A 24396-nucleotide genomic window follows, 5' to 3' on the forward strand; every position below is an offset into this window, starting at 1 on the left:
GCAAAAAAAAAAAAAAAAACGGACGAACAATTGTCTGATATTCTCATTTTATGTATGAGGCATAAAGTGTCACTAAACCCCTGACCGTGCATTCACTATATCTGGTCTCCCCGGACCCTGCATTCACTATATCTGTTCTCCCCAGACCCTGCATTCACTATATCTGTTCTCCCCAGACCCCGCATTCACTATATCCGCTCTCCCCGGACCCTGCATTCACTATATCCGCTCTCCCTGGACCCTGCATTCGCTATATCAGGTCTCCCCGGACCCTGCATTCACTATATCAGGTCTCCCCAAACCCTGCATTCACTATATCCGCTCTCCCCAGACCCTGCATTCACTATATCCGGTCTCCCCGGACCCCGCATTCACTATATCCAGTCTCCCCGGACCCTGCATTCACTATATCCGCTCTCCCCGGACCCTACATTCACTATATCCGGTCTCCCTGGACCCTGCATTTACTACATCTGCTCTCCCCGGACCCTGCATTCACTATATCCGGTCTCCCCGGACCCTGCATTCACTATATCCAGTCTCCCCGGACCCTGCATTCGCTATATCCAGTCTCCCCGGACCCTGCATTCACTATATCTGGTCTCCCCGGACCCTGCATTCACTATATCTGCTCTCCCTGGACCCTGCATTCACTATATCCGGTCTCCCCGGACCCTGAATTCACTATATCCGGTCTCCCCGGACCCTGAATTCACTATATCCGGTCTTCCCGTACCCTGCATTCACTATATCTGATCTTCCCGGACCCTGCATTCACTATATTTGGTCTCCCACAGTACACAAAACATGGAAATGCAATTACTTTAGTAAATATAAACTGCTAAATACCTTTTCTCATCAGCAGTATAGCGCAGCACTGGTTAATTTGTAGGAGGAGTTTCATTCTCCTTTGGCTATCCTATAAGGCTGCCTGACCCTCTGTCTGGAAAGTGCTGATTGGCTCTGTGCTGATCACATGCATCCTCCCAAAAAAAAAATTTCTTTAACAATCCTCATCAAATTGAGCATGTGCAGAATGCCTTCTAAGGCTCTCTACTATCAGCAGATGGATTGGGGACAGTAAAAGAAGGGGAGGATCAAAGAAGTCAGGATCAAACAGCCTTTTTACACAGTGCAGAGGATTAACCCCTTAGGTTCCACAGTGAGTATAACAAACATGCTTTACTGCATCTACAGACTGATTGCACTGTTGTGGGTTTAGGAACACTTTAGGAGACCTGATTTTCCTCTGCTGCAGTTCAGTAAGAATTCTTCTTCATCTGTCACAAAGGTGCAGGACCCTTTTTTTGGTCCGCACTAGAATTGGATCGGATGGGTATTCACACCTATGTGATCCGATTCTGCACATCGCACCGCGTTTTGCAGACCACTTTCGGGGTGTTGTGAATGTAACATACACACCCGCAGTGGTTCGCATGAACGGGTTACAATTCTGATGCGGCGCGGAATTCGCACAGAAAACGCTGCGAATTCCACACCGCATCAGTGTGAACCCGGGCTAACGGTCCATTCACACTGTACTTCTAAATACAAAAAAGAACACCAGTTACCTTGTCAGAATTCTTGTGCTGGTGTTCAGGAGCGTTAACATTTATAAGCATTTTGACAAGAAAACATTAAGGGGGGAATACCAGGCATCAGCATTTAGCGTTTTTTTTTTCTGCCAGAAAAACGCTTTCAAGGGTTTTTTTCTGCCTCTAAACGCCGAGCTTCACCTCTTCACGCCGGCCGAACGCAAATGTGTGGCCTCCTGCTGTCTGGGCCTAGACGCCGAGCGGCCGCACATTTGCATTCTATTAAAAAAGGACGTATGTGCCGAGGGTGCGCATTCCCAGCACACATGTCTGGTACTCACGGAAAGGTCCCGATCTCCACTTTCGATCGGGACCTTTCCCGATCATGTGACCGCCATGACGGCGAATCACAGCGGTCACATGACCCTAAAACCCCTCCCGGCTTCTGAAACTCTTAAAGGCCTGGGAGGCGCCGGTGTGAAGGGGTTAAAAAACACCTCTAGACTACCTAATGTGCACATACACATAGGATAACATTAGATGCTTCTAGAGGCATTAAAAAAAAATCTCAAAACACCTCTAGGAGCAGCGTTTTTTTAAGCCAGTGTGCATTGACCTTTACCCTAGGTTCACATCTGTACGGGTGGTGCCGCTGCAGATCCGCACGAAAATCCGTGCAGGCGCACCACCCGTACAGAGAGTTGCGGACCTGCGGGTGGGAGCCATTAGTTCTAATGGTACGCCACCCGCACTGGAAAACGCAACCATGCTGGGAATCGAGGTTCCAGTGCGGATTGCGTTTTCCAAAGTAGTGCAGGGACTTCTTTCCCTGCGTGGCACGGGAGTCCATTCAAATGAATGGGTTCTCGTGCCCGTGCAAAATGCAGCCTGCACGGTCGCAGAGGTGTGAACCGGGGGTAACAGAAAGAGACAATGAACTAAGAGAACTAAGGTAAGAGAAAGAGACAAAGAGGAATGCGGACCCCCGGGCAGGTGCCATTAGTTCTAATGGCAGTCCGCCCGCACTGGGAAACGCAACCGTACTGGGAATCGAGGTTCCTGTGTGGGCTGCGTTTTCCAAAGTAGTGCAGGGACTTCTTTCCTTGCGTGTCACGGGCACTGGAGTCCATTCAAATGAATGGGCTCTCGTGCCCGTGCAAAACGCGGCCCGCAGGGCCGCATAGGTGTGAACCGGGGGTTAGGGCTGGTTCACACTATAGAAACTCAGTCTGGATGCGTTTCTGCATGTGCATTTTTGATGCGTTCCGGTGCGTTTTTTTATGCATTCCCGATGCCTTGTTCCCTCCTTTTTGGGTCAGTACATTTTTTATGCATTTCAGTGCGATTTTGATACGTTTTACCACGTTCCAGTACAGTTCTGTGCAGAAAAAAATTCAGCACGTTCTGCTTTTTTTTTTTCTGGAACCAGAACGCACTGACACTGCATGCACTGGTGTGAACCATGCCATTGACAACCATGTAACCTACTTTCTGTCCGTTTTATTATTATTATTATTATACAGGATTTATATAGCGCCAACAGTTTGCTCAGAGCTTTACAATATAACGGGAGACAATACAGCAACAATACAGTTCAATACAAGAGGGAAGGGAGGGCCCTGATCCTTGGAGCTTACAATCTAGGAGGGAGGGGCTAGTGGTACAAAAGGTAGTAACTGTTTGGGATGGCCTGCTAGGAGGAATAGAAGATTCCATTATTAGCTGAGGGCTGGATAGGCTTCCCTGAAGAGAGAGGTTTTCAGAGATCACCTAAAAGTGAGCAGAGTAGGCGATAGTCTGATAAATTGGGGTAGAGAGTTCCAGAGGATGGGGGAAGCTCTGGAGAAGTCCTGGAGATGAGCATGGGAGGAGGAGACAAGGGAGCTAGAGAGTAGGAAAAGAAACACACATAATATGAACCAACCCTGTAAAGCTGAATTTCAGGCGAACTGCTAAACACGCGTTTGCTGTACATATATGAGAGGTGTTTTACTTGACACAGGATTTGTTGAAGCCTATCCAGTCCTGAGATTTACCCTGCTCCGCCACATTTCTGGGCCGTTATACAACCAATGTCACCCAGCCCATTGCTCTCTTGCTATAAGTTTGTATTTCCCTTATTGACACTGAAGGCAATACAGTTCCATGCTGAGATGTAACCGCATCCACGTTGAATCAGCACAAAAATTTACTGACTTGACCTAGACTATTGTAATGTAAGAAATGTCCCTTGCCTCTAAAGCCTGCTGACTGACGGTGATATCCTCACATCTGGATCTGATTACATGCGTAGTTATTTTTGGCTGCTGACTGTGCAGTTTGGCTGAGCTTTGGAGGAGAACCAGCGATGTATTTCTAGTTTCTGGGCCGGGCGGCTGGCGGAGACCCCATAGCCGCGTTCCCAGAGGAAAACACCACCGATCTGAACTTCTTGGAAAGCAAATGTCAAAACACAGCCTTTGGGGGAAAAAACATTTGTTTCTTACGCCGTTCTCAGCATGGTCTGCGTTTTTTTTTTTGCTCGGAATACTTTTTGACTAGTTAGCGTCTTGAAAGCAATGCCTGAGATTCTAACACAGAAGGTAACACAACGCTGTAGCGAACAGAAGTGACCATTTCAGTTGGCGTCGTCCTGGATTTGTACTTTTCCTTGAAAGGCACTTGTTTTGGGTAAGACTTCATGGTATGTTTTATGACTGATGGCTAAAATTCTCAGCCATTGTTGTAGGAATCCGATGTCAGTATACTGTTGTTGGTGCAGGCCATTACGATAGGAACCAAGTGTCAGGGTGCCATTTCTATAGGAACCCAACTGTCTTTTGTGTCCTTGCTGTAGCAAACCAGCCTTGTGCCCTTGTTTTAGGAACCTCTCAGTGCTTGTTGAAGAGACTCAGCTGTCAATGTTCCCCTGTTGTAGGGACCCAGCTGTCAGTGTGCCCTTGTTGTAGGGACCCAGCTGTCAGTGTGCCCTTGTTGTAGGGAATCAGCTGTCAATGTGCCCTTGTTGTAGGGACCCAGCTGTCAATGTGCCATTGTTGAAGAGACCCAGCTGTCAATGTGCCATTGTTGAAGAGACCCAGCTGTCAATGTTCCCCTGTTGTAGGGACCCAGCTGTCAATGTGCCCTTGTTGTAGGGACCCAGCTGTCAATGTGCCATTGTTGAAGAGACCCAGCTGTCAATGTGCCATTGTTGAAGAGACCCAGCTGTCAATGTTCCCCTGTTGTAGGGACCCAGCTGTCAATGTGCCCTTGTTGTAGGGACCCAGCTGTCAATGTGCCCTTGTTGTAGGGACCCAGCTGTCAGTGTGCCCTTGTTGAAGAGACTCAGCTGTCAATGTGCCCTTGTTGTAGGGACCCAGCTGTCAGTGTGCCCTTGTTGTAGGGACCCAGCTGTCAATGTGCCCTTGTTGTAGGGACCCAGCTGTCAGTGTGCCCTTGTTGAAGAGACTCAGCTGTCAATGTGCCCTTGTTGTAGGGACCCAGCTGTCAATGTGCCCTTGTTGTAGGGACCCAGCTGTCAGTGTGCCCTTGTTGAAGAGACTCAGCTGTCAATGTGCCCTTGTTGTAGGGACCCAGCTGTCAGTGTGCCCTTGTTGAAGAGACTCAGCTGTCAATGTGCCCTTGTTGAAGAGGCTCAGCTGTCAATGTGCCCTTGTTGCAGGGACCCAGCTGTCAGTGTGCCCTTGTTGTAGGGACCCAGCTGTCAGTGTGCCCTTGTTGTAGGGACCCAGCTGTCAATGTGCCCTTGTTGTAGGGACCCAGCTGTCAATGTGCCCTTGTTGCAGGGACCCAGCTGTCAATGTGCCCTTGTTGAAGAGACCCAGCTGTCAATGTGCCCTTGTTGAAGAGACCCAGCTGTCAATGTGCCCTTGTTGAAGAGACCCAGCTGTCAATGTGCCCTTGTTGAAGAGACCCAGCTGTCAATGTGCCCTTGTTGAAGAGACTCAGCTGTCAATGTGCCCTTGTTGTAGGGACCCAGCTTTCAATGTGCCCTTGTTGCAGGGACCCAGCTGTCAATGTGCCCTTGTTGAAGAGACTCAGCTGTCAATGTTCCCCTGCTGCAGGGACCCAGCTGTCAATATGCCCTTGTTGTAGGGACTCAGCTATCAATGTGCCCTTGTTGAAGAGACTCAGCTGTCAATGTGCCCTTGTTGAAGAGACTCAGCTGTCAATGTGCCCTTGTTGTAGGGACCCAGCTGTCAATGTTCCCCTATTGTAGAAAACCAGCTGTCAATGTGCCCTTGTTGAAGAGACTCAGCTGTCAATGTGCCCTTGTTGTAGGGATTCAGCTGTCAATGTGCCCTTGTTGTAGGGATTCAGCTGTCAATGTGCCCTTGTTGCAGGGACTCAGCTGTCAGTGTGCCCTTGTTGCAGGGACCCAGCTGTCAATGTGCCCTTGTTGTAGGGATTCAGCTGTCAATGTGCCCTTGTTGTAGGGACCCAGCTGTCAATGTGCCCTTGTTGTAGGGACCCAGCTGTCAATGTGCCCTTGTTGTAGGGACCCAGCTGTCAATGTGCCCTTGTTGTAGGGACCCAGCTGTCAATGTGCCCTTGTTGTAGGGATTCAGCTGTCAATGTGCCCTTGTTGTAGGGATTCAGCTGTCAATGTGCCCTTGTTGCAGGGACTCAGCTGTCAGTGTGCCCTTGTTGCAGGGACCCAGCTGTCAATGTGCCCTTGTTGTAGGGATTCAGCTGTCAATGTGCCCTTGTTGCAGGGACTCAGCTGTCAGTGTGCCCTTGTTGCAGGGACCCAGCTGTCAATGTGCCCTTGTTGTAGGGATTCAGCTGTCAATGTGCCCTTGTTGTAGGGATTCAGCTGTCAATGTGCCCTTGTTGCAGGGACTCAGCTGTCAGTGTGCCCTTGTTGCAGGGACCCAGCTGTCAATGTGCCCTTGTTGTAGGGATTCAGCTGTCAATGTGCCCTTGTTGCAGGGACTCAGCTGTCAGTGTGCCCTTGTTGCAGGGACCCAGCTGTCAATGTGCCCTTGTTGTAGGGATTCAGCTGTCAATGTGCCATTGTAGGGATTCAGCTGTCAATGTGCCCTTGTTGAAGGGACATAGATATCAATGTGCCCTTGGTCCAGGGACACAGCTGTCAGTGTGCCCTTGCTGAAGAGACTCAGCTGTTCGTGTGCCTTTGTTGCAGGGATTCATCTGTAAATGTGCCCGTGTTGAAGAGACTCAGCTGTCAATGTGTCCCTGTTGTAGGGACCCAGCTGTCATTGTTCCCTTGTTGAAGAGACTCGGCTGTCAATGTGCCCTTGTTATAGGGACTAAGATGTCAATGTTCCTTTGTTGAAGAGACTCAGCTATTAGTGTACCTTTGTTGTAGGGACTCCGCTGTCAATATGCCCTTGTTGAAGAGACTCAACTGTTAGTGTGCCTTTGTTGTAGGGACCCAGCTGTCAATGTGCCCTTGTTGCAGGGACCCAGCTGTCAATGTGCCCTTGTTGCAGGGACCCAGCTGTCAATGTGCCCTTGTTGTAGGGACCCAGCTGTCAATGTGCCCTTGTTGTAGGGACCCAGCTGTCAATGTGCCCTTGTTGTAGGGACCCAGCTGTCAATGTGCCCTTGTTGCAGGGACCCAGCTGTCAATGTGCCCTTGTTGTAGGGACCCAGCTGTCAATGTGCCCTTGTTGCAGGTACCCAGCTGTCAATATATTAATAGTAAAAAGGTCCAGTCTGAGCATGTAGGCCCTTTACAAAATAATCTAGAGTGGGTGGCTGGGGACAAAAAAGGCAAATTTATTAAATCCCTTCTTCAGCTCTGTGTATACAAAGGAGCATGGGGGAGCTCTTGTCCATAATGGGCATGGTACTGACACAGCTCCAGATGATCCACATTGGCTCACAGTTGATATGATCCAGAAATATTTAGGCAGAATAAAGGTGAATAAAGCCCCTGGACCGGATGGCATACACCCACGGGGTCCTTAAAGAATTGAGCTCTGTCATTTCAAAGCCATTGTTTCACATTATTAGGGACTCTTTAATGACTGGCATAGTACCACTGGTTTGGCGTAAGGCCAATGTGGTGCCAATATTTAAAAAGGGGTCAAAATCTTTACCAAGTAATTATAGACCTATAACTTCTATAGTTGGGAAGATACTGAAGAGTTTAATAAAAGACCACATAGATGAATTCTTGCTGGAAAAAATATTTTAAGCAACAGACAGCATGGATTCATGAAAGATAAAAGTTGTCAAACAAATCTGATTTCTTTTTATGAGGGGGTGAGCAAATCCATGGACAGGGGGGTGGCAGTGGACGTAGTATACTTGGACAGGGGGGTGGCAGTGGACGTGGTATACTTGGACAGAGGGTGGTGGTGAACATGGTATACTTGGACAGGGGGGTGGCAGTGGACTTGGTATACTTGGACAGAGGGGTGGCGGTGGATGTGGTATACTTGGACAGAGGGGTGGCGGTGGACGTGTTATAGTTGGACAGAGGGGTGGCGGTGGACGTGATATAGTTGGACAGAGGGGTGGCGGTGGACGTGATATAGTTGGACAGAGGGGTGGCGGTGGACGTGGTATACTTGGACAGAGGGGTGGCGGTGGAGGGGTGGCAGTGGACGTGGTATACTTGGAAAGAGGGGTGGCGGTGGACGTGGTATACCTGGACAGAGCGGTGGCTGTAGACGTGGTATACTTGGACAGAGGGGTGGCGGTGGACGTGGTATACTTGGACAGAGGGGTGGCGGTGGACGTGGTATACTTGGATTTTACAGAAGCGTTTGACACAGTGAAGACATGTACAATATATGTTTCCTGATTGCACAGTACAAGATATAGGCTTTTATAAATCATTACAACTGGAAACTGTCAAAAAAAAAAAGAAAAAAAAAACTGATGAAAAATCTGCATCTAACCCCTCCCACTCCCAGCTAGCCCAAGTTTCTCATTAGTATCCTTAGTTGATGGACCCCTTCTCTCTACTAAGAAGGCAATTCTTAGATAGAGATATTTTTTTCCCTGGATTTTTGCTCCAAATCGATTCTCCAATGAAGATATGGCTGCATCATAGCCACTGTGGTTCTTTATCCAGCTTCCGAATCAGTTGACTCCTTGGCAGAGCCAATGAGAATACACACGGTCGGCCAGTAATGTTGCTGTTGCACTGGATCCTGCTGGGAGCGGTGACCTTAGCTCTTAGTGCCAAATGTGAAGTTAGCCCCAAAGTGATTTTTAGGCCTAGGGCCATAGTCTGTCTATAGCCTTGTCAATTGTTTGCTTGTCATTGTGGTGGTAGACCAGGTAAATTGCTCCCCATTTTTTATTTTGGCTCCATTGCCTCTTTACGAGGGTGACTCATGTGTTGGTGCAGACCTGCTGCATCTGCGAATGTGCCGTCCAGAGCACTCACTGCGCCTGCACCTGTGCCACCTCACCTCTGAGGACTTGCTGCTCCTGCACTCCCCCACCTCTTCCCCTTTGGACAAGAACTCTAAGCCTGCAACATCTTCTCTTTTGGGCACATAGGTGATTTCATTTGCAATACCTGGTTTTGAAGCAGCCTACAGGTGGATGACACAGAGGCATTCCCCAATCTCCATTACCACTGTAGAGTTGTGAGTATTCAAGAGCATGGCAGGTCAGTTGGACTTGCTAGCTCAGGCTTAGCCTTTAGTCCAGTTGGGGGGTGGTAGTTCCTCTTTTTAAAACCCCTAGTACCCTTTTCTTCTGACTCTCTGCCTTCCTCAGGTCTATCAGCCGGTCCTCCATGCACTCCAGTTTCTTTGTTTCCTATCTAGAGTGGAATTTTCAGCCACAATATTTGATTCCATGGCCAGAATTTCTGGCTTTATTGAGGCCATAAACTTCAGGGATCACAACTGTGCCCCCCTCCAGCCTTCCCACCTAATTCAGCCTTTGATTTCCCCCTTAAGCCAGGCATAGTTCATGTGGAGAAGGCAAATATTGTATTTTAGTATTTGGATTTTAACCAAGCTAAAGAAAACTTCAGATACTCTTAATGACTTCATATGCTGTCCATTACTTAAGTTCCTTAAATCAGCCAAGACCTTCCTAGACCACCCACTGGTAGAACCCGTCCTGCAGGGACTGGCCTTACCTGAAAAATATTTTTTTCTCTTCCAAAACATTTTGCGTTTTGGCCAGCAATATCTCATTGTGGAATGTTTCCTGCTGTAAGTAGGTGCTTCCTGTGGTAGATCCTGACTTAATAAGCTCTTTACAGTCCTGGTGGAGGATAATCCCAGTGTTCAAAGACCCAGTAGATAAAAGATTAAATGAACTCTTTAAAGTTCTCTTTTCTTTGAAAGGCCCCACCATGAGGTTGCTTTTATGACAGTCTGTCATACTATTGCAAAATGCTTTCCCCGTGAGCCCAGTCCCATCCTGAAGGATGTCTTTATCCACAGCCAGTTGGACCTTTTACCAACGGCTTTGAGTCTTCCCTCTATTCATACATATACGGTTCTCTGGCTTAATTGTTGGATTGCTAGCTCTCATGCAGGAAATGCCTTGAGTGGCTACCCTTTGAAGGCAAACACCTATTTTGTCCTTCCTTGATACCTATGTCAGGGAAATTACAGGGGCAAGAGTGCTCTTCTTCCCCTGAGGAAAAAAGTTTGCACCTCGACTACTAGAGCTTCTACGATTGAGGTTAGGAAGGGTTCCTTTCAAAGCTAAGTGTAAGATAGAAGCGCATTTTCGAAAGAAGAAATAGATGCCAGTCTGTCGGGCTCGGGTGCAGTCCTGGACAGCCTCTCAATGCCGGGGACGTGGTTCTCGGAGGAAATTCACCTTGCTATCAACATTTTGGAATATTCTGGGCAATTCGGTTGTCTTTTCATCGCTGGATTCAACTTTTGCCACGACATCCAATGGGAATGCAGTCAGCCAGTTCCACAGCCATGATCTGCATCAACAGTCAAGAAGATACTGGAAGTCTCAACACACAAAAAGAAATAGACTCAATCCTCTTTTGAGCAGAACTGCACAATATGGCCCTGTCCACCGTCCATATACCAGGGATGGAAAATTGGAAGTTGGATCCAGGGGAATGGGCCTTCCATCCCAAAGTTTTTCAAGCCCTTTGTCATAGATGGTGATGCTGGATATGGATTTACTGGCATTCAGATTCAATAACAAACTGGACAGATTTGTTGCCAGGTCCAAGGGACCCTTGGTCCTTTGCATTGGATGCTCTGGTCACTCTGCGGGATTAGTTCAGACGGATCTGTGTCTTTCCACCCCTGTAGCTTCTTCCTTGCCTGCTTTGCAAGATTGATGATTCCGATGATTCTCATAGTATGTAATTGGTCTAGGATCTAGAATGCTGTACTCAGACATACTCAGACCCCTGATAGATGCTTTGCAGGCCCTTGCAGATCATCCATGGCCAAGGGCCAATGTCCCATCCTGCTTATCGGTCGCTGGCTTTATTGGCATAGCTGTATGCTGTCTTTCTTCCAGTCTTGTCTAGACCATCATCTGCCTGAAGGGTCAAAGGCTGGTCTAGGCTGTTCTGTTTCGGAGATTTCTGGCCTCACACTCTCTTGTTAAAAACAAAAATATGGTGGCTACACATCTCTGAATTAGTGACCTTATCCTGTAAGAAACCCTTCTTAGGCCCCAAGTACACGGGACACTTCTGAACAAAGGAAACTGCTGGAAAATGTAAGTTAAAAAAAGTCTGTTTAGCCACGTTTATGGCGTTTTGTTTAGAGCCATTTTTTAAAGATAAGCACAGGAGAACCTCCCAAATGCCCAGAATGCACTGGCAAATTATTAACTATTTCAGACTGTTTCATTGATATACGGAGAGTAGAAGCAGAGACAGCAGTAGGTATTGAGATTAGCTTAGGTGTGAGTTGCTCATTAACATTTCTTTTGTTTCCAAGGGTGGGAAAGGTGTCTGCTGGAGGGAGTCATTAAGGCCACCTGGCAGGGGGTCTTCATGAGGACTTTGAGGTGTGAATGGTCATTAACATATCTTTTGTTTCCAAGGGTGGGAGAGGTCTGAGGTGTTAATTGGTCATTACAATGTGTGACCAGCTTGGTAGGAACATCCTGTGTTCAGTTTTTTGTCCATTTGAATACCTTGAAATCGCTTTGCATGCATTTTTCATGATGAAAAAAGGATCTGGACAGCATCGGATCTAGTGCTGCCAGGCAGAAGTTCTATCCACTTTACATGGGTCTCAAACTGGCGGCCCTCCAGCTGTTGCCAGACTACAAGTCCCATGAGGCATTGCAAGATTGACAGTTACAAGCATGATTCCCAAAGGCAGAGGCATGATGGGAATTGTAGATTCTCAACAGCTGGAGGGCCGCAAGTTTGACACCCTGTAGCCAATGTGCTGTTAGTCAAGTGCATCTAAATCTGCTGGTGCATCTAACATTACCCTCTTCCCAGATTGACAATCCTGCTGTCCAAAGGTGTCTTCATTGCTTGTCCATCTAGAGGGGACACCCCAACACAGGAGGCTTGTTACTGGCTCAATCACAGGTGAAAATAAAGGGAAAAAGTAAAACTAATGTGGCCATCATATGTAAGGATTGGTTAGCTGCAATATTCACATTTTGTTTTAGGGTTTAATACAGCTTTAGGGCCTTTCTTCAGGGTGTAACTCACATCTCTCCTCCTGTCCAGAATCCTGAGTCCTGCGGAGCCTCAGTCTGGTTCTCTCAACTCTGCGGAAGCCGCCATTGAACCCAATTAGTAATATTCCATTGTCAGATCTTACACATAAGTTGGCTTTTCTTGTTTGTTATTACATCTGCAAAAAAAAAAAAGAGTCTCTGAATTATTATTATTATACAGGATTTATATAGCACCAACAGTTTGCGCAGCACTTTACAATATAAGGGAGACAATACAATTACAATACATTTCAGTACAGAAGGAATAGGAGGGCCCGGCTCATGGAGCTTACAATCTAAAGGAAGGGGGAGGTGATACAAAAGGTGATAACTGCGGGGGATGATATGGTGGAGGTGATTCAAGTACAGTTCTTAGGTGGAGGTGGAGTAGGCTTCCCTGAATAAGTGAGTTTTCCAAGATCGCCTAAAGGCAGAGTGGGGGCTGACCGGACATGCTGTGGAGGGAGTTCCAGAGGATGGGGAGGCTCTGGAGAAGTCCTGGAGGCGAGCGTGGGAGGAGGTGATGAGGGAGCTAGAGAGGAGGATATCATGGGAGGAGCGGAGTGGGCGATTTGGGTGGTATCTGTGGATGAGGCTGATGATGTAGCTAGGGGCAGTGTTGTGGATGGCTTTGTAAGCTGTGCTTAGTATTTGGAATTTTATATGTTGGGTTAGTGGAAACCAGTGGAGGGATTGGCAGCTAGGGGTGGAGGACACTGAATGGAGGCCAGTGAAGGGATTGGCAGAGAGGGGTGGAGGACACTGAATGGAGGCCAGTGGAGGGATTGGCAGAGAGGGGTGGAGGACACTGAATGGAGGCCAGTGAAGGGATTAGCAGAGAGGGGTGGAGGACACAGAATGGAGGCCAGTGAAGGGATTGACAGAGAGGGGTGAAGAACTCTGAATGGAGGCCAGTGAAGGGATTGGCAGAGAGCGGTGGAGGACACTGAGTGGAAGCCAGTGAAGGGATTTGCAGAGAGGGGTGGAGGACACTGAATGGAAGCCAGTGAAGGTATTGGCAGAGAGGGGTGGAGGACACTGAATGGAGGCCAGTGAAGGGATTGGCAGAGAGCGGTGGAGGACACTGAATGGAAGCCAGTGAAGGTATTGGCAGAGAGGGGTGGAGGACACTGAATGGAGGCCAGTGAAGGGATTGCAGAGAGGGGAGGAGGACACTGAATAGAGGCCAGTGAAGGGATTGGCAATGAGGGGTGGAGAACACTGAATGAAGGCCAGTGAAGGGATTGGCAAAGAGGGGTGGAGGACACTGAATGAAGGCCAGTGAAGGGATTGGCAGAGAGGGGTGGAGGACACTGAATGGAGGCCAGTGGAGGGATTGCAGAGAGGGGTGGAGGACACTGAGTGGAGGCCAGTGGAGGGATCTCTGCAGAGTCTGGAAAGGCTCTGTGACGTCAGCTGACAATGGGTTTTAGCCTTCTGTCATCTGAATCTGGTTCACAGGGGTGTATTACTGAGTGCACTCCTGTGACCCACAGGAGAATTACGGCCAACAGAGCTTTGGCCATACTTCTCCTTTAAGGTCCTACAAGCTGATCTCTGAGTCTGCTAAGCCATCTAGACCCATTTTTATGTTATGTGGGCCTGTTGGCGTTGTTTGCAATGTTGCCCATCCCTCAGTTGGACTGCTTTTGGACTCCCCAGTCATAATGCTTTAACCACTTAAGAGCCGCCCCTTAGCAGATATTGATTTTTAAAATTATTTTACTGGACATGTTTAACCATTTCAATACCGGGCAATTTTACACCTTCCTGTCCAGGCCAGTTTTCAGGTTTCAGCGCTCTCACACTTTGCATGACAATTGTGCAGTCATACAACATTGTACCCAAACTAAAATTTTATCATTTTCTTCACACAACTAGAGCTTTCTTTTGTTGGTATTTAATCACCGCTGGGGTTTTTATTTTTTGCTAAATTAACCAAAAAAAGACCAAAAATGTTGAAAAAAAACACACGTTTTTCTTTGTTTCTGTTATAAAAGTTTGCAAATAAATAATTGTTCTTCATAAATTTAGGCCGAGATGTATTCTGCTACATGTCTTTGGTGAAAATAACCCAAATTAGGATGTATTTTTTAGTTTGTAGAAAAGTTATAGAGTTCACAAACTATGGTATAGATCTGAATATTGATCAATCCTGAAGTACTGACAGCCAATCTCATTTCTTGAGGTCCAAGAATGTCAGAACAGTCCAGATATCCCCAAATGTCAGGACAGTACAGATATCCCCCAAATGTCAGGACGGTACAGATATCCCCCAAATGTCAGGACAGTACAGATATCCCCCAAATGTCAGGACAGTACAGATATCCCCCAAATGTCAGAACGGTACAGATATCCCCCAAATGTCAGAACAGTACAGATATCCCCCAAATGTCAGAACAGTACAGATATCCCCCAAATGACCCCTTTTTGCAGAGTAGACAGTCCGACGTACTTCATAGAGGAATGGCGAGTTTTTCGAAGTTGTATTTTTTTTGTCATAATTGTTCGGAAAATTAAAAAATTAAAAAAATTAGTTTCACTATTTTTTTTTTACATACTGTCACCAGTGCAGTACAGCGTCATCATATAACTGGCATGGCGGTGATCAGGGACACTGACTGGTGACAGTATGAAAAAAAAATATATATATATTTTTTTATTATTATTTTTTATTAAAATTTTTTTCTTTTTTTCAGATTTTTTTTCATATTTCACTATGACCAAAGTAGTACAATGTTACCATAGTAACATTGTACTACTTTGGGGAAGTGATCAGTATTTTTTTTTTTTACACAATTTGCTTGTAGCAAAGAATTACTTTGCTATAAGCAAGCATTTACCTGAATGACATCGATTCATTCAGGGTTTTTTTTTTTTGTGCTTAGCTGTGATTTGGCCACAGCTAATCACATGACATGTGCATGTGATTAGCAGTGACCATTCACAGCTAGACACTAGTATACAATGGATGGCATGAATGAAGCCATCCATTGTATGCAACTGTCATGTGACCTGCTTTGATTGGTCACAGCAGGTCACATGGTACCGGCAACGGGGGCCGATACTCAAATCTGTCATCGGCCGTGTCCGAGGTACACCGCCGGTGACAGATTGCGCGGCTCTGCAGGAGCGCAATCTGCGCATGTGCGGGAGGACGCCATATGGCGTCCACCCGGAACGCTGACGACATTTGCCGCCCACCATTCGGCCATAGGGCGGGCGGCAAATGGTTAATAGCAAAAAGGCAAAAATATTGTTTTTTTTTCTCAAAATTGTGGTCTTTTTTTTGTTTATGGCACAAAAAATAAAAACCGCACAGGCGATCAAATACCACTGAAAGAAAGCTCAATTCATGGGAAAAAATGACATAAATTTCATTTGGGTGCAGAGTTGCAATTGTCAGTTAAAGTAATGCAGCGCCGTAATGCAAAAAATGGCCTGGTCAGGAAGGGGGGGGGGGGGATCCTCTGGAGGGCAAGGGGTTAAAGCGATTGTACACCTCAGACATGTGATATGAACAAAGCATATCCCTCAATAGTTTGTAATTGTCTCAATCCAGAGCACTAAGTGTCATTTCTGTCTGCTGCCCTTTCCTCTGCTATCCTCATGATTCACTTCTGACAAGTTTTCCAGACACCAAGAGAAAAATGGTGACAGCGGGTGGATCTCCAGCACACAGCCTGTGATTGTGACATCCTCAGCTCTGTGTGGAGGGGGGGGGGGGCATGTCTCCCTCCTTCAGTCAACTCTCAGAGCTTTCCTCACTGAGCTCTGCAGTGTGTAATTTCAGCTTTCCGCTCCCTGTTTTAGGCCAGCTCAGGCATACGTTATAAATTCTGGACTTTGAAAGGATGTAGAGAAGACTGCAGATAAACAGGTACAACTGATGTAGGAGGATTTGTTTCATCTGTGTATATCACTTCACTGGGTATATGTCAGGGTTTTCAACCACTTTAGTTAATCGTCTACATTAAAGTAAAAAAATGCCTCTTTCCTCCGTCCCCTCTAAACACTTACCTGGCTCCATGTCATTTCTGCAGTGGTGCTCCCCTCGCTTCCTACGTTCACAGGAGAAACTGAGGGCAGCAGAGCAATAGGCTTTTGCTGCCATCAGTCAAACTCCTGTTTTGGAGGTGGGAGTGGAGGTGGGTTTTACTGGTTCTTTGTGTGTCTGAGGATGCACACAGCCTCACAGGACCCAACAGGAACAGGTGTGCTTCCTTAGCACCCGGCTTGCTACAGGAGCAGGGGCAGACTGACCATTTGGAAACTCGGGCACAGCCCGAAGGCCCGGGGTCAATAGGGGGTCCCATGAGATGCCCCTGGTACCTTTTTCATAGGCTTTTTGGGCAAGGACACAGGGGCCCCATGATCCCCTATTGCCTGGGGGCCCCAGGAGTTGTCAGTCCGCCCCTGTACAAGAGGCACCTAAAGGAGGGGATGAACCTACAGCACTGACAGGGACTGTGAAAAGAGGAGGAAAGCGACCATTCTGTGCATTATCATTGCACAGAGCAGGTGTTACCACTTTATATGTTCATGTATTTGCTCTTAGATTGTAAGCTCCCAGGATCAGGGCCCTCCTATCCCTCTTGTATTGAACTGTATTGTTGCTGTATTGTCTCCCGTTATATTGTAAAGCGCTGAGCCAACTGTTGGCACTATATAAATCCTGTATAATAATAATAATATTGTATTTAGTTTTGACTTTAATGTTGCTGCTGTGCGAAGTGGAAATGCACTGAATGTTCACGTTAAGTGCAGGGTTGAATGATGTGTGGTATGGCATGCATTGCGGGTCAGGAAACCCCGTGCTTTATTATAAGACGGCCAGTGCTACTTCATCCTATATGTCATATCTCAGATGTGCCGTTGTCATTCCGATCCTCAGGACTCATTTTTTTTTCGTTTCTCATTTGCTTTGTAGTTACATCTAGAGTGTCCCAGCCATCTTCACCCCAGCCCAGCTGTCCATCACCCCCCATCCCTGCGGGGAAAGTCATCTCTCCATCTCAGAAGCTCAGCAAGAAGGCACTGAAACAGGTAACAGAGGGGATGGGTGGGGAGCTTCACGAGTCACTCCATTTGCTTCACCTCCTCGTTTGTCACCATACACTCCATCCATAACGGAATATAGAAAGGAGTACTCTACCTCTGTTGTCACACAAGGTGTACTGACTGTTGGTCTACAGACAAGGGTTGATTTATTAAAACTGGAGAGTGCAAAATCTGGTGCAGCTCTGAATAGAAACCAATCAGCTTCCAGGTTTTTTTTTTTAAAGCGGAGTTCCACTCACCCTGTCAAAAACTAAAAGCAGCTACAAAACTGTAGCTGCTGACTTTTAAAAAACAGCAACTTACCTGTCCCTCGGACCCGTGGTGTGTCCCCCGCAGCCCTTTTCACTGGCCATCCTGGATTCCAGGAGGCCGGCATTTTCAGTGTGGGCATCCGGCTTTGATAGCTTGCAGCTTGTCAAGGTCCTACCTTTGCTCAGGTCTTGTGCTGCTCCATGTGCTGGCATGCATCTTAGGTGTCTGCAAAGCATTGTGGGATCCTTTATGCTTTCAGCCCTCTGCGGCTCCTCCCCCAGGAGGTGGCGGCTTATCACATATAAATCTGCTGTTTGTAGCTGTCCATTGAATTTCTGTCCTGTCTGTTGCACAGCAGCATGCTCCTGTTTAGTTTCTCATTGCTCTCCTGGATACCGACTCGGCTTTGGCAAGACTCCTTCCTGGCTTCTGACCCCGGCTCTGGCGACCATTCTTCCTGGCTTCTGACCCTGGCTCTGGCGACCATCCTTCCTGGCTTCTGACCCCGGCTCTGGCGACCATCCTTCCTGGCTTCTGTCCCCGGCTCTGGCGACCATCCCTCCTGGCTTCTGACCCCGGCTCTGGAGACCATCCCTCCTGGCTTCTGACCCCGGCTCTGGCGACCATCCTTCCTGGCTTCTGACCCCGGCTCTGGCGATCATGCTTCCTGGCTTCTGACCCAGCTCTGGCGACCATCCCTCCTGGCTTCTGACCCCGGCTCTGGCGACCATCCCTCCTGGCTTCTGACCCCGGCTCTGGCGACCATCCTTCCTGGCTTCTGACCCCAGCTCTGGCGACCATCCTTCCTGGCTTCTGACCCCGGCTCTGGCGACCATCCTTCCTGGCTTCTCACCCCGGCTCTGGCGACCATCCCTCCTGGCTTCTGACCCCGGCTCTGGCGACCATCCCTCCTGGCTTCTGACCCCGGCTCTGGCGACCATCCTTCCTGGATTCTGACCCCGGCTCTGGCGACCATCCTTCCTGGCTTCTGACCCCGGCTCTGGCGACCATCCTTCCTGGCTTCTGACCCCGGCTCTGCCGACCATCCTCCCTGGCTTCTGACCCTGGCTCTGGCGACCATCCTTCCTGGCTACTGTTCTACCAAGTCATCTGCTGTTGGCCTTGCATAGACTCTGTCTTGTTTTTGTATAATAAACCTACCTTTAATTGCACCTTCTTTTGTGTCTGGCTTCTCGCTCCCTGACACAGCTTCACAGCCGGGTACCCACTGCGCATGCGCGAGTAGCGCTGCGCTTCATGAATGGTCCTGTAGTCTTCTGGGACCAGTCACGTGTCCCAAAAGACTACAGGGAGGGAGGACACCTTCGGTTTCCGATCGCCTAGGCGATCGGACCGGAAGTGGGAGCGGGTACCTGTCAAATTCAGGTATCCGCTCCCCCCCCCCACACACACACACACACACACATCCCCCCAAAGGTGCCAATCCTTAATGGGGATCGGGGGAACAGTCCTTAAAGCGGAACTTCCCCTTTTGGGAGGAGCTCCGCTTTAAGTTTAATTGACCAAGCTGAAGTTATAAGCTGATTGGCTACCATGCACAGCTGCACCAGTTTTGCACTCTCCAGTTTAGTATATCAACATCTTAAGCCGGCCAGCCGAATTCCAAAATAATTTCCTTTCGAAAATCTTTTCTAAGAATTTCTGTTCGAATTTCGCACCATTAGAGGGCCACAGAAATGGCCGATTTTTGAGTGACCATTGAATTTGAGTGATCAGGCATGTTGGAAATTTTTTGAAAAATGAATGAATTTCTAATCAATATACGTTACAAAATAGCCAGCAACTCATATCCTTGTCATATGCGCTTTATTGGCGCACAGTAGAGGGACATAGAATCCATAAAATCTGGCACGTTTCGGCCACAGCCTTTGTCAAAGCTTTGGTAAGCTTTGACAAAGGCTGTGGCTGAAACGTGTCAGCTTTTATGGAGTCTATGTCTTCTACTGTGTGCCAATAAAGCATACAGTCAGGTCCATAAATATTGGGACATCGACACAATTCTAACATTTTTGGCTCTATACACCACCACAATGGATTTGAAATGAAACAAACAAGATGTGTTTTAACTGCAGACTGTCAGCTTTATTTGAGGGTATTTACATGCAAATCAGGTAAACGGTGTAGGAATTACAACAGTTTGCATATCTGTCTCCCACTTGTTAAGGGACCAAAAGTAATGGGACAGAATAATAATCATAAATCAAACTTTCACTTTTTAATACTTGGTTGCAAATCCTTTGCAGTTAATGACAGCCTGAAGTCCCAATATTTATGGACCTGACTGTATATGATAAGGATGTGAGTTGCCGGCTATTCTGTAACGTATCTTGGATCTAAAAAACAGCCAGAGCACCAGCGCTCCACTCACATTCCTTTGATGAGCAGTAGAGCTTAGGTGAGTTGTTGACTACGTAATTTCTAATCAATGATGGGAAAATCGTGCAAGAAGTGTAATCGAAAAAGAAATGAGCATAAGCTGCGACTTGGAAAGAAAAGAAAATTCTTTTTTGTAGCAACATGAGGTACAATTAAAGGCTTGGTTGGTTGAATTTCGAAATCAATGGTGGCACCATCGGATTACAAAACGCATGAAATTTCCGATTTTCTGCAGAAAATTTGTTCGGAATTTGACCCATGTATGGCCTGCATTAGAGTAGAATGCAAGACAGACACTCTTCTGTTGTCTGTAGTAGCTAGGTTTCTGTATACACAGGGCCTTTTACTGATAGGGTTCAGCAGTCTGCAGCCATTGGCTCACGAGCCTCAGGTACAGTCATGGCCAAAAATATTGGCACCCCTTCATTTCTGTCAGATAATGCACCACTTCGCCCAGAAAATTGTTGCAATTAGAAATGTTTAGCTATTCTCATGTTTGTTTGCATTGGTATAACATAAAAAGTAGAGAAACAAAAAGCCAATCTGACACATTCCACGCAAAACCCCAAAAATGGACTGGACAAAATTAATGGCACCTTCGCAAACTTGTAGGAAATAATTGCATTCCACGTGTGTGATGCTCCTGTAATTTGTAATTAAACTCACCTGTATCAGTTACCAGGTGGTGACAATATAGAAATCACACCAGCAACCAGTTAAAATGGTGAAAAATGGACAAAACCCTTCTGTTGTGTGTCTCTGTGTGCCACATGGAGAAGAGAAAGAGCAGCAAAGAATTGTCTGAGGATTTGAGAACAAACATTGTGGAAAAGTATGGACAATCTCAAGGTTACAAGTCCATCTTCAGAGATCTTAATGTTCCTGTGTCCACTGTGCGCAACATTGTCAAGAAGTTTACAGCCCATGGCACTGTAGCTAATTTCCCTGTACATTAACGAAAGAGAAAATGTGATCAAGGATTGTTTGAATGGTGGATAAAGAACCTGAATCAACTTCCATACAAATTCAAGCTGACCTTCAGGCACAGGGTACAACTGTGTCAGTTTGCACTATAAGTCACCATCTGAATGAAGAGGGACGCTGTGGTAGGAGACCCAGGAGGACCCCACTGCTGACACAGAAACATAAAAAAAAGCCAGATTGGAGTTTGACAAAACTTACCTGAAGAAGCCAAAATCCTTTTAGGAGAATGTGCTGTGGACAGATGAAACACAATGACAGCTTTTGGTAAAGCCCATCATTCTACTGGTTTCAGAAAAAGCAATGAGGCCTTTAAAGAAAAGAATACAGTCCCTACAGTCACACATGGTGGGGGGTCACTGTTGCTTTGGTGCTTCAGGCACTGGATGTCTTGACCGTGTGCATGGCATTATGAAATCTGAAGACTACCAAAAAAATCTGGGGTGCAATGTAGGGCCCAGTGTCAGAAAGTTGGGTCTCCGTCAGAGGTCATGGGTCTTCCAGCAGGACAATCGCCCAAAGCACACGTCAAAAAGCCCCCAGAAATGGTTTCAGACAAAGCGCTGGAGAGGACTGAACTGGCCAACAATGAGTCCAGACCTCAATCCCATAGAGCTCCTGTGGAGAGATCTCAAACCAGCAGTTGGGAAAAGGAACCCTTCCAATCCGAGAGACCTGGAGCAGTTGGAGAAAGAAGAGTGCTCCAAGATTCTAGTAGAGAGGTGGAAGAACCTCATTGATGGTTACAGGAAGCCAGTGATTTCAGTGATTTTTTTCCAAGTGGTGTGCTACCAAATATTACATTGAGGGTGCCAATAATTTTGTCCAGCCCAGTTTTGGGGTTTTGCTTGGAATGTGTCAGATTTGGCTTTTTGTTTCTCTATTTTTTGTGTCATAGCAATACAAACAAAAGAAATAAAAATGAGAATATTTGTAATTGCAACAATTTTGTGGGTGAAGTGGTGCGTTATCTGACAGAAATGCAGGGGGGGCAATAGTTGTGGCCATGACTGTAGTTGTCAGGTAGCCCTCATCTTGCTGCAAGCAGCCTAGCAGAAGGTGTGCTGAGTTTCCTGGTGTCTGAGCATTGCATAAGGAATGACTTTTCGCAAGCACATAATAAAACAGAGGAAGTCTAACTTCAGTTTAACTCTAATCTCCCTGGACGTGGACGAGAGAGAAAAAGCGAGCAAAGATTGCAACATACAGCTGTTTCTAAACTGAGTGATACAGATGTTTATTATTTAACTACATGCCGCCCAGCCACTGTACATATACGGCGGCAGGGCGGCACTCGCAGGCAAAACCACGTTTTAAAACGTGTGTTTTGTAAACAAATAGGGGGGCGCGCAAGGTGCGCCGCCGCCCTATCTGTCCCGCGGATCACCACCGCAGATGTCAGTCGCCGGGTCACAGCCGCTCCTTAGCGGCTATGTCCCGGCGATCGGCGGCAAACAGTGACAGAGAGCACAGCTGCAGTAGCTGTGCTGTCTGTCACTTCCCTGTCAGCTCGAGGATGAGCTGATCGAGAAAGAACAGTTTCTCTTTCTCGATCAGCCTTGTCCCGCCCAGTACACACCCCCGCCCCCTAGTAAAACACTCCCCCTCACTCCTATAACTCTTCCCTGCAAAATAAAGTAAACCCCTTCCTCCCCATTGCCATTAGTACAGTGTCAGTTTTTTTTTTTTTGCACTGATCACTGTATTAGTGTTTTTGGGGATGTCAGTGACCCCAAGTCAGTACCCCCCAATGTTAGAATGTCCGCCGCAGTCCCGCCATAAGTCGCTGATCGCCGCCATAATTCGCTGATCGCCGCCATTATTAGTATAAAAAAAAACCTAAAAATCCCAGTATCTTTCCCGCCATTTGTAAACACTATAACTTTCACGTAAACCAATTAATTTACACGTATTGGGTTTTTTTTTTTAGCAAAGACATGTCGCAGAATGCATTTTGGCAGAAATTTATGACTAAATTTGATTTTTGCATTTTTTTTTACTGGACATGTTTTGTAGCAAAAAGTCCAAAATATTGTTTTTTTTTCCTCAAAATTGTCAGCTTTTTTTTATAGCGCAAAAAATAAAAACCGCACAGGCGATCAAATACCACCGAAAGAAAGCTCAATTTGTGGGGAAAAAAGGATGTAAATTTCATTTATGTACCGTATTGCATGACCGCGCAATTGTTCGTTAAACTAGCGCAGCGCTGTATAGCAGAAAAATGGCGTAAATTGCAGTATTTATACCATAGTTTGTAAACGCTATAACTTCCACACAAAGCAATCAATATACACTTATTGGGATTTTTTTTACCAAAAACATGGAGCAGAATACATTTTGGCCTAAATTTATAACCAACTTTGAGTTTACTATATATTTTTTATAGCTGAAAGTAAAAAATATTGTTTTTCTTCAAAAGTTTTGGCCTTTTTATGTTTATAGCGTGAAAAATAAAAAGCGCACAGGTGATCAAATACCACCGAAAGAATGCTCTATTTGTGTGAAAAAAAGGATGTAAATTTCGTTTGGGTGCAGCATTGCATGACCGCGCAATTGTCAGTTGAATTAGTGCAGCGCCGAGTAGTAAAAAGAGGCCTGGTCATTAAGGGGGGTAAATCCTCAGGAGCTCAAGTGGTTAAGGACCTGGGACACTGGATGTGCTACACAAGTCCAAAACAATTCATGGAAGTATACGTGGCATATGCGGAATGTCCTGTCCCTCTGCCACTCTCGCCATCACACTTCCCATCAGTTCCTGACTGTCAAAATGACAGTGGAAAGGAGTTGTGGAAATATAGCTGCCGATGCTCTTCTGACACAGTGTTTATAAACACTGTTCAAATAAGTGCTGGTTCACAGTGGTGTGATTTCTGATGCAACTTGTGTCAGGCCTGTTCAAATCAATGCTCTCATCACTCATCAACTCATCACAGATTTTTGAAAAAGGTTTCTGTACTACTTTAGTGTGATTTGACTTCATAGAATAGGGTAACCATATCCAAAGTCGAACTGAAAATCGCATCAAAAGTGCGTTACAGTAGGAGAGAGAGGGATATTGTTACTTTTGTATTTACTCTGTTTCATTGATCTGCAGATCAAAGGGACGAGCTTCACTCCGCATGTTTATTTATTTATTGGTGGCTAGGGGTGTCAATCACCTGGTCCCCGCTGTGTTGTGTAAACAACACTTCTCTCTCTCTCTCTCTCTCTCTCTCTCTCTCTCTCTCTCTCTCTCTCTCTCTCTCTCTCTCTCTCTCTCTCAGGACATGCTGCTTTGTATTTCTCTGCACAGTAGAGAAATACAAAGCAGCATGCCTCCCTAGTAACACACAACACAGCACACGTAGTAAAACGCACGCAGTTAACCCTTTGATTGCCCCAGATATTAACCCCTTCCTGTGCAGTGCTATTAGTACAGTGTCATTGCTTTTTATTTTATTTTAAAATTTATTTCAGGTACTTATATAGCGCCATCAATTTACACAGCGCTTTACATATATATTGTACATTCACATCAGTCCCTAACCCTCAAGGGGTGTACAATCTAAGGTCCTTA

The 24396-nt window shown here is 46.6% G+C and overlaps 1 protein-coding gene across 2 annotated transcripts in view; it reads left to right on the top strand.

The window, feature by feature from the left end:
- Positions 1–24396, top strand: part of ASXL2 (ASXL transcriptional regulator 2) — a 229216-nt gene that overhangs the window by 128369 nt on the left and 76451 nt on the right. Inside the window, exons 1-2 of one of the 2 annotated variants that reach the window (XM_089655664.1) lie at positions 3924–4205; positions 17080–17195. Coding sequence is in view for 1 of the 2 variants with exons in the window: in XM_089655663.1 (XP_089511789.1) it covers positions 17080–17195 (116 nt within the window). In the remaining variant the exon portion in view is untranslated. Of the gene's footprint in view, positions 1–3923; positions 4206–17079; positions 17196–24396 lie in introns of those variants that run through there. The other variant, XM_089655663.1, reaches the window with a different exon arrangement.

The sequence above is a fragment of the Staurois parvus genome, unplaced genomic scaffold (genome assembly GCF_062004578.1).
Source record: "Staurois parvus isolate SC_StPar_1 unplaced genomic scaffold, SC_StPar_1.0 ptg000860l, whole genome shotgun sequence".
Taxonomy (NCBI): Eukaryota; Metazoa; Chordata; class Amphibia; order Anura; family Ranidae; genus Staurois; species Staurois parvus.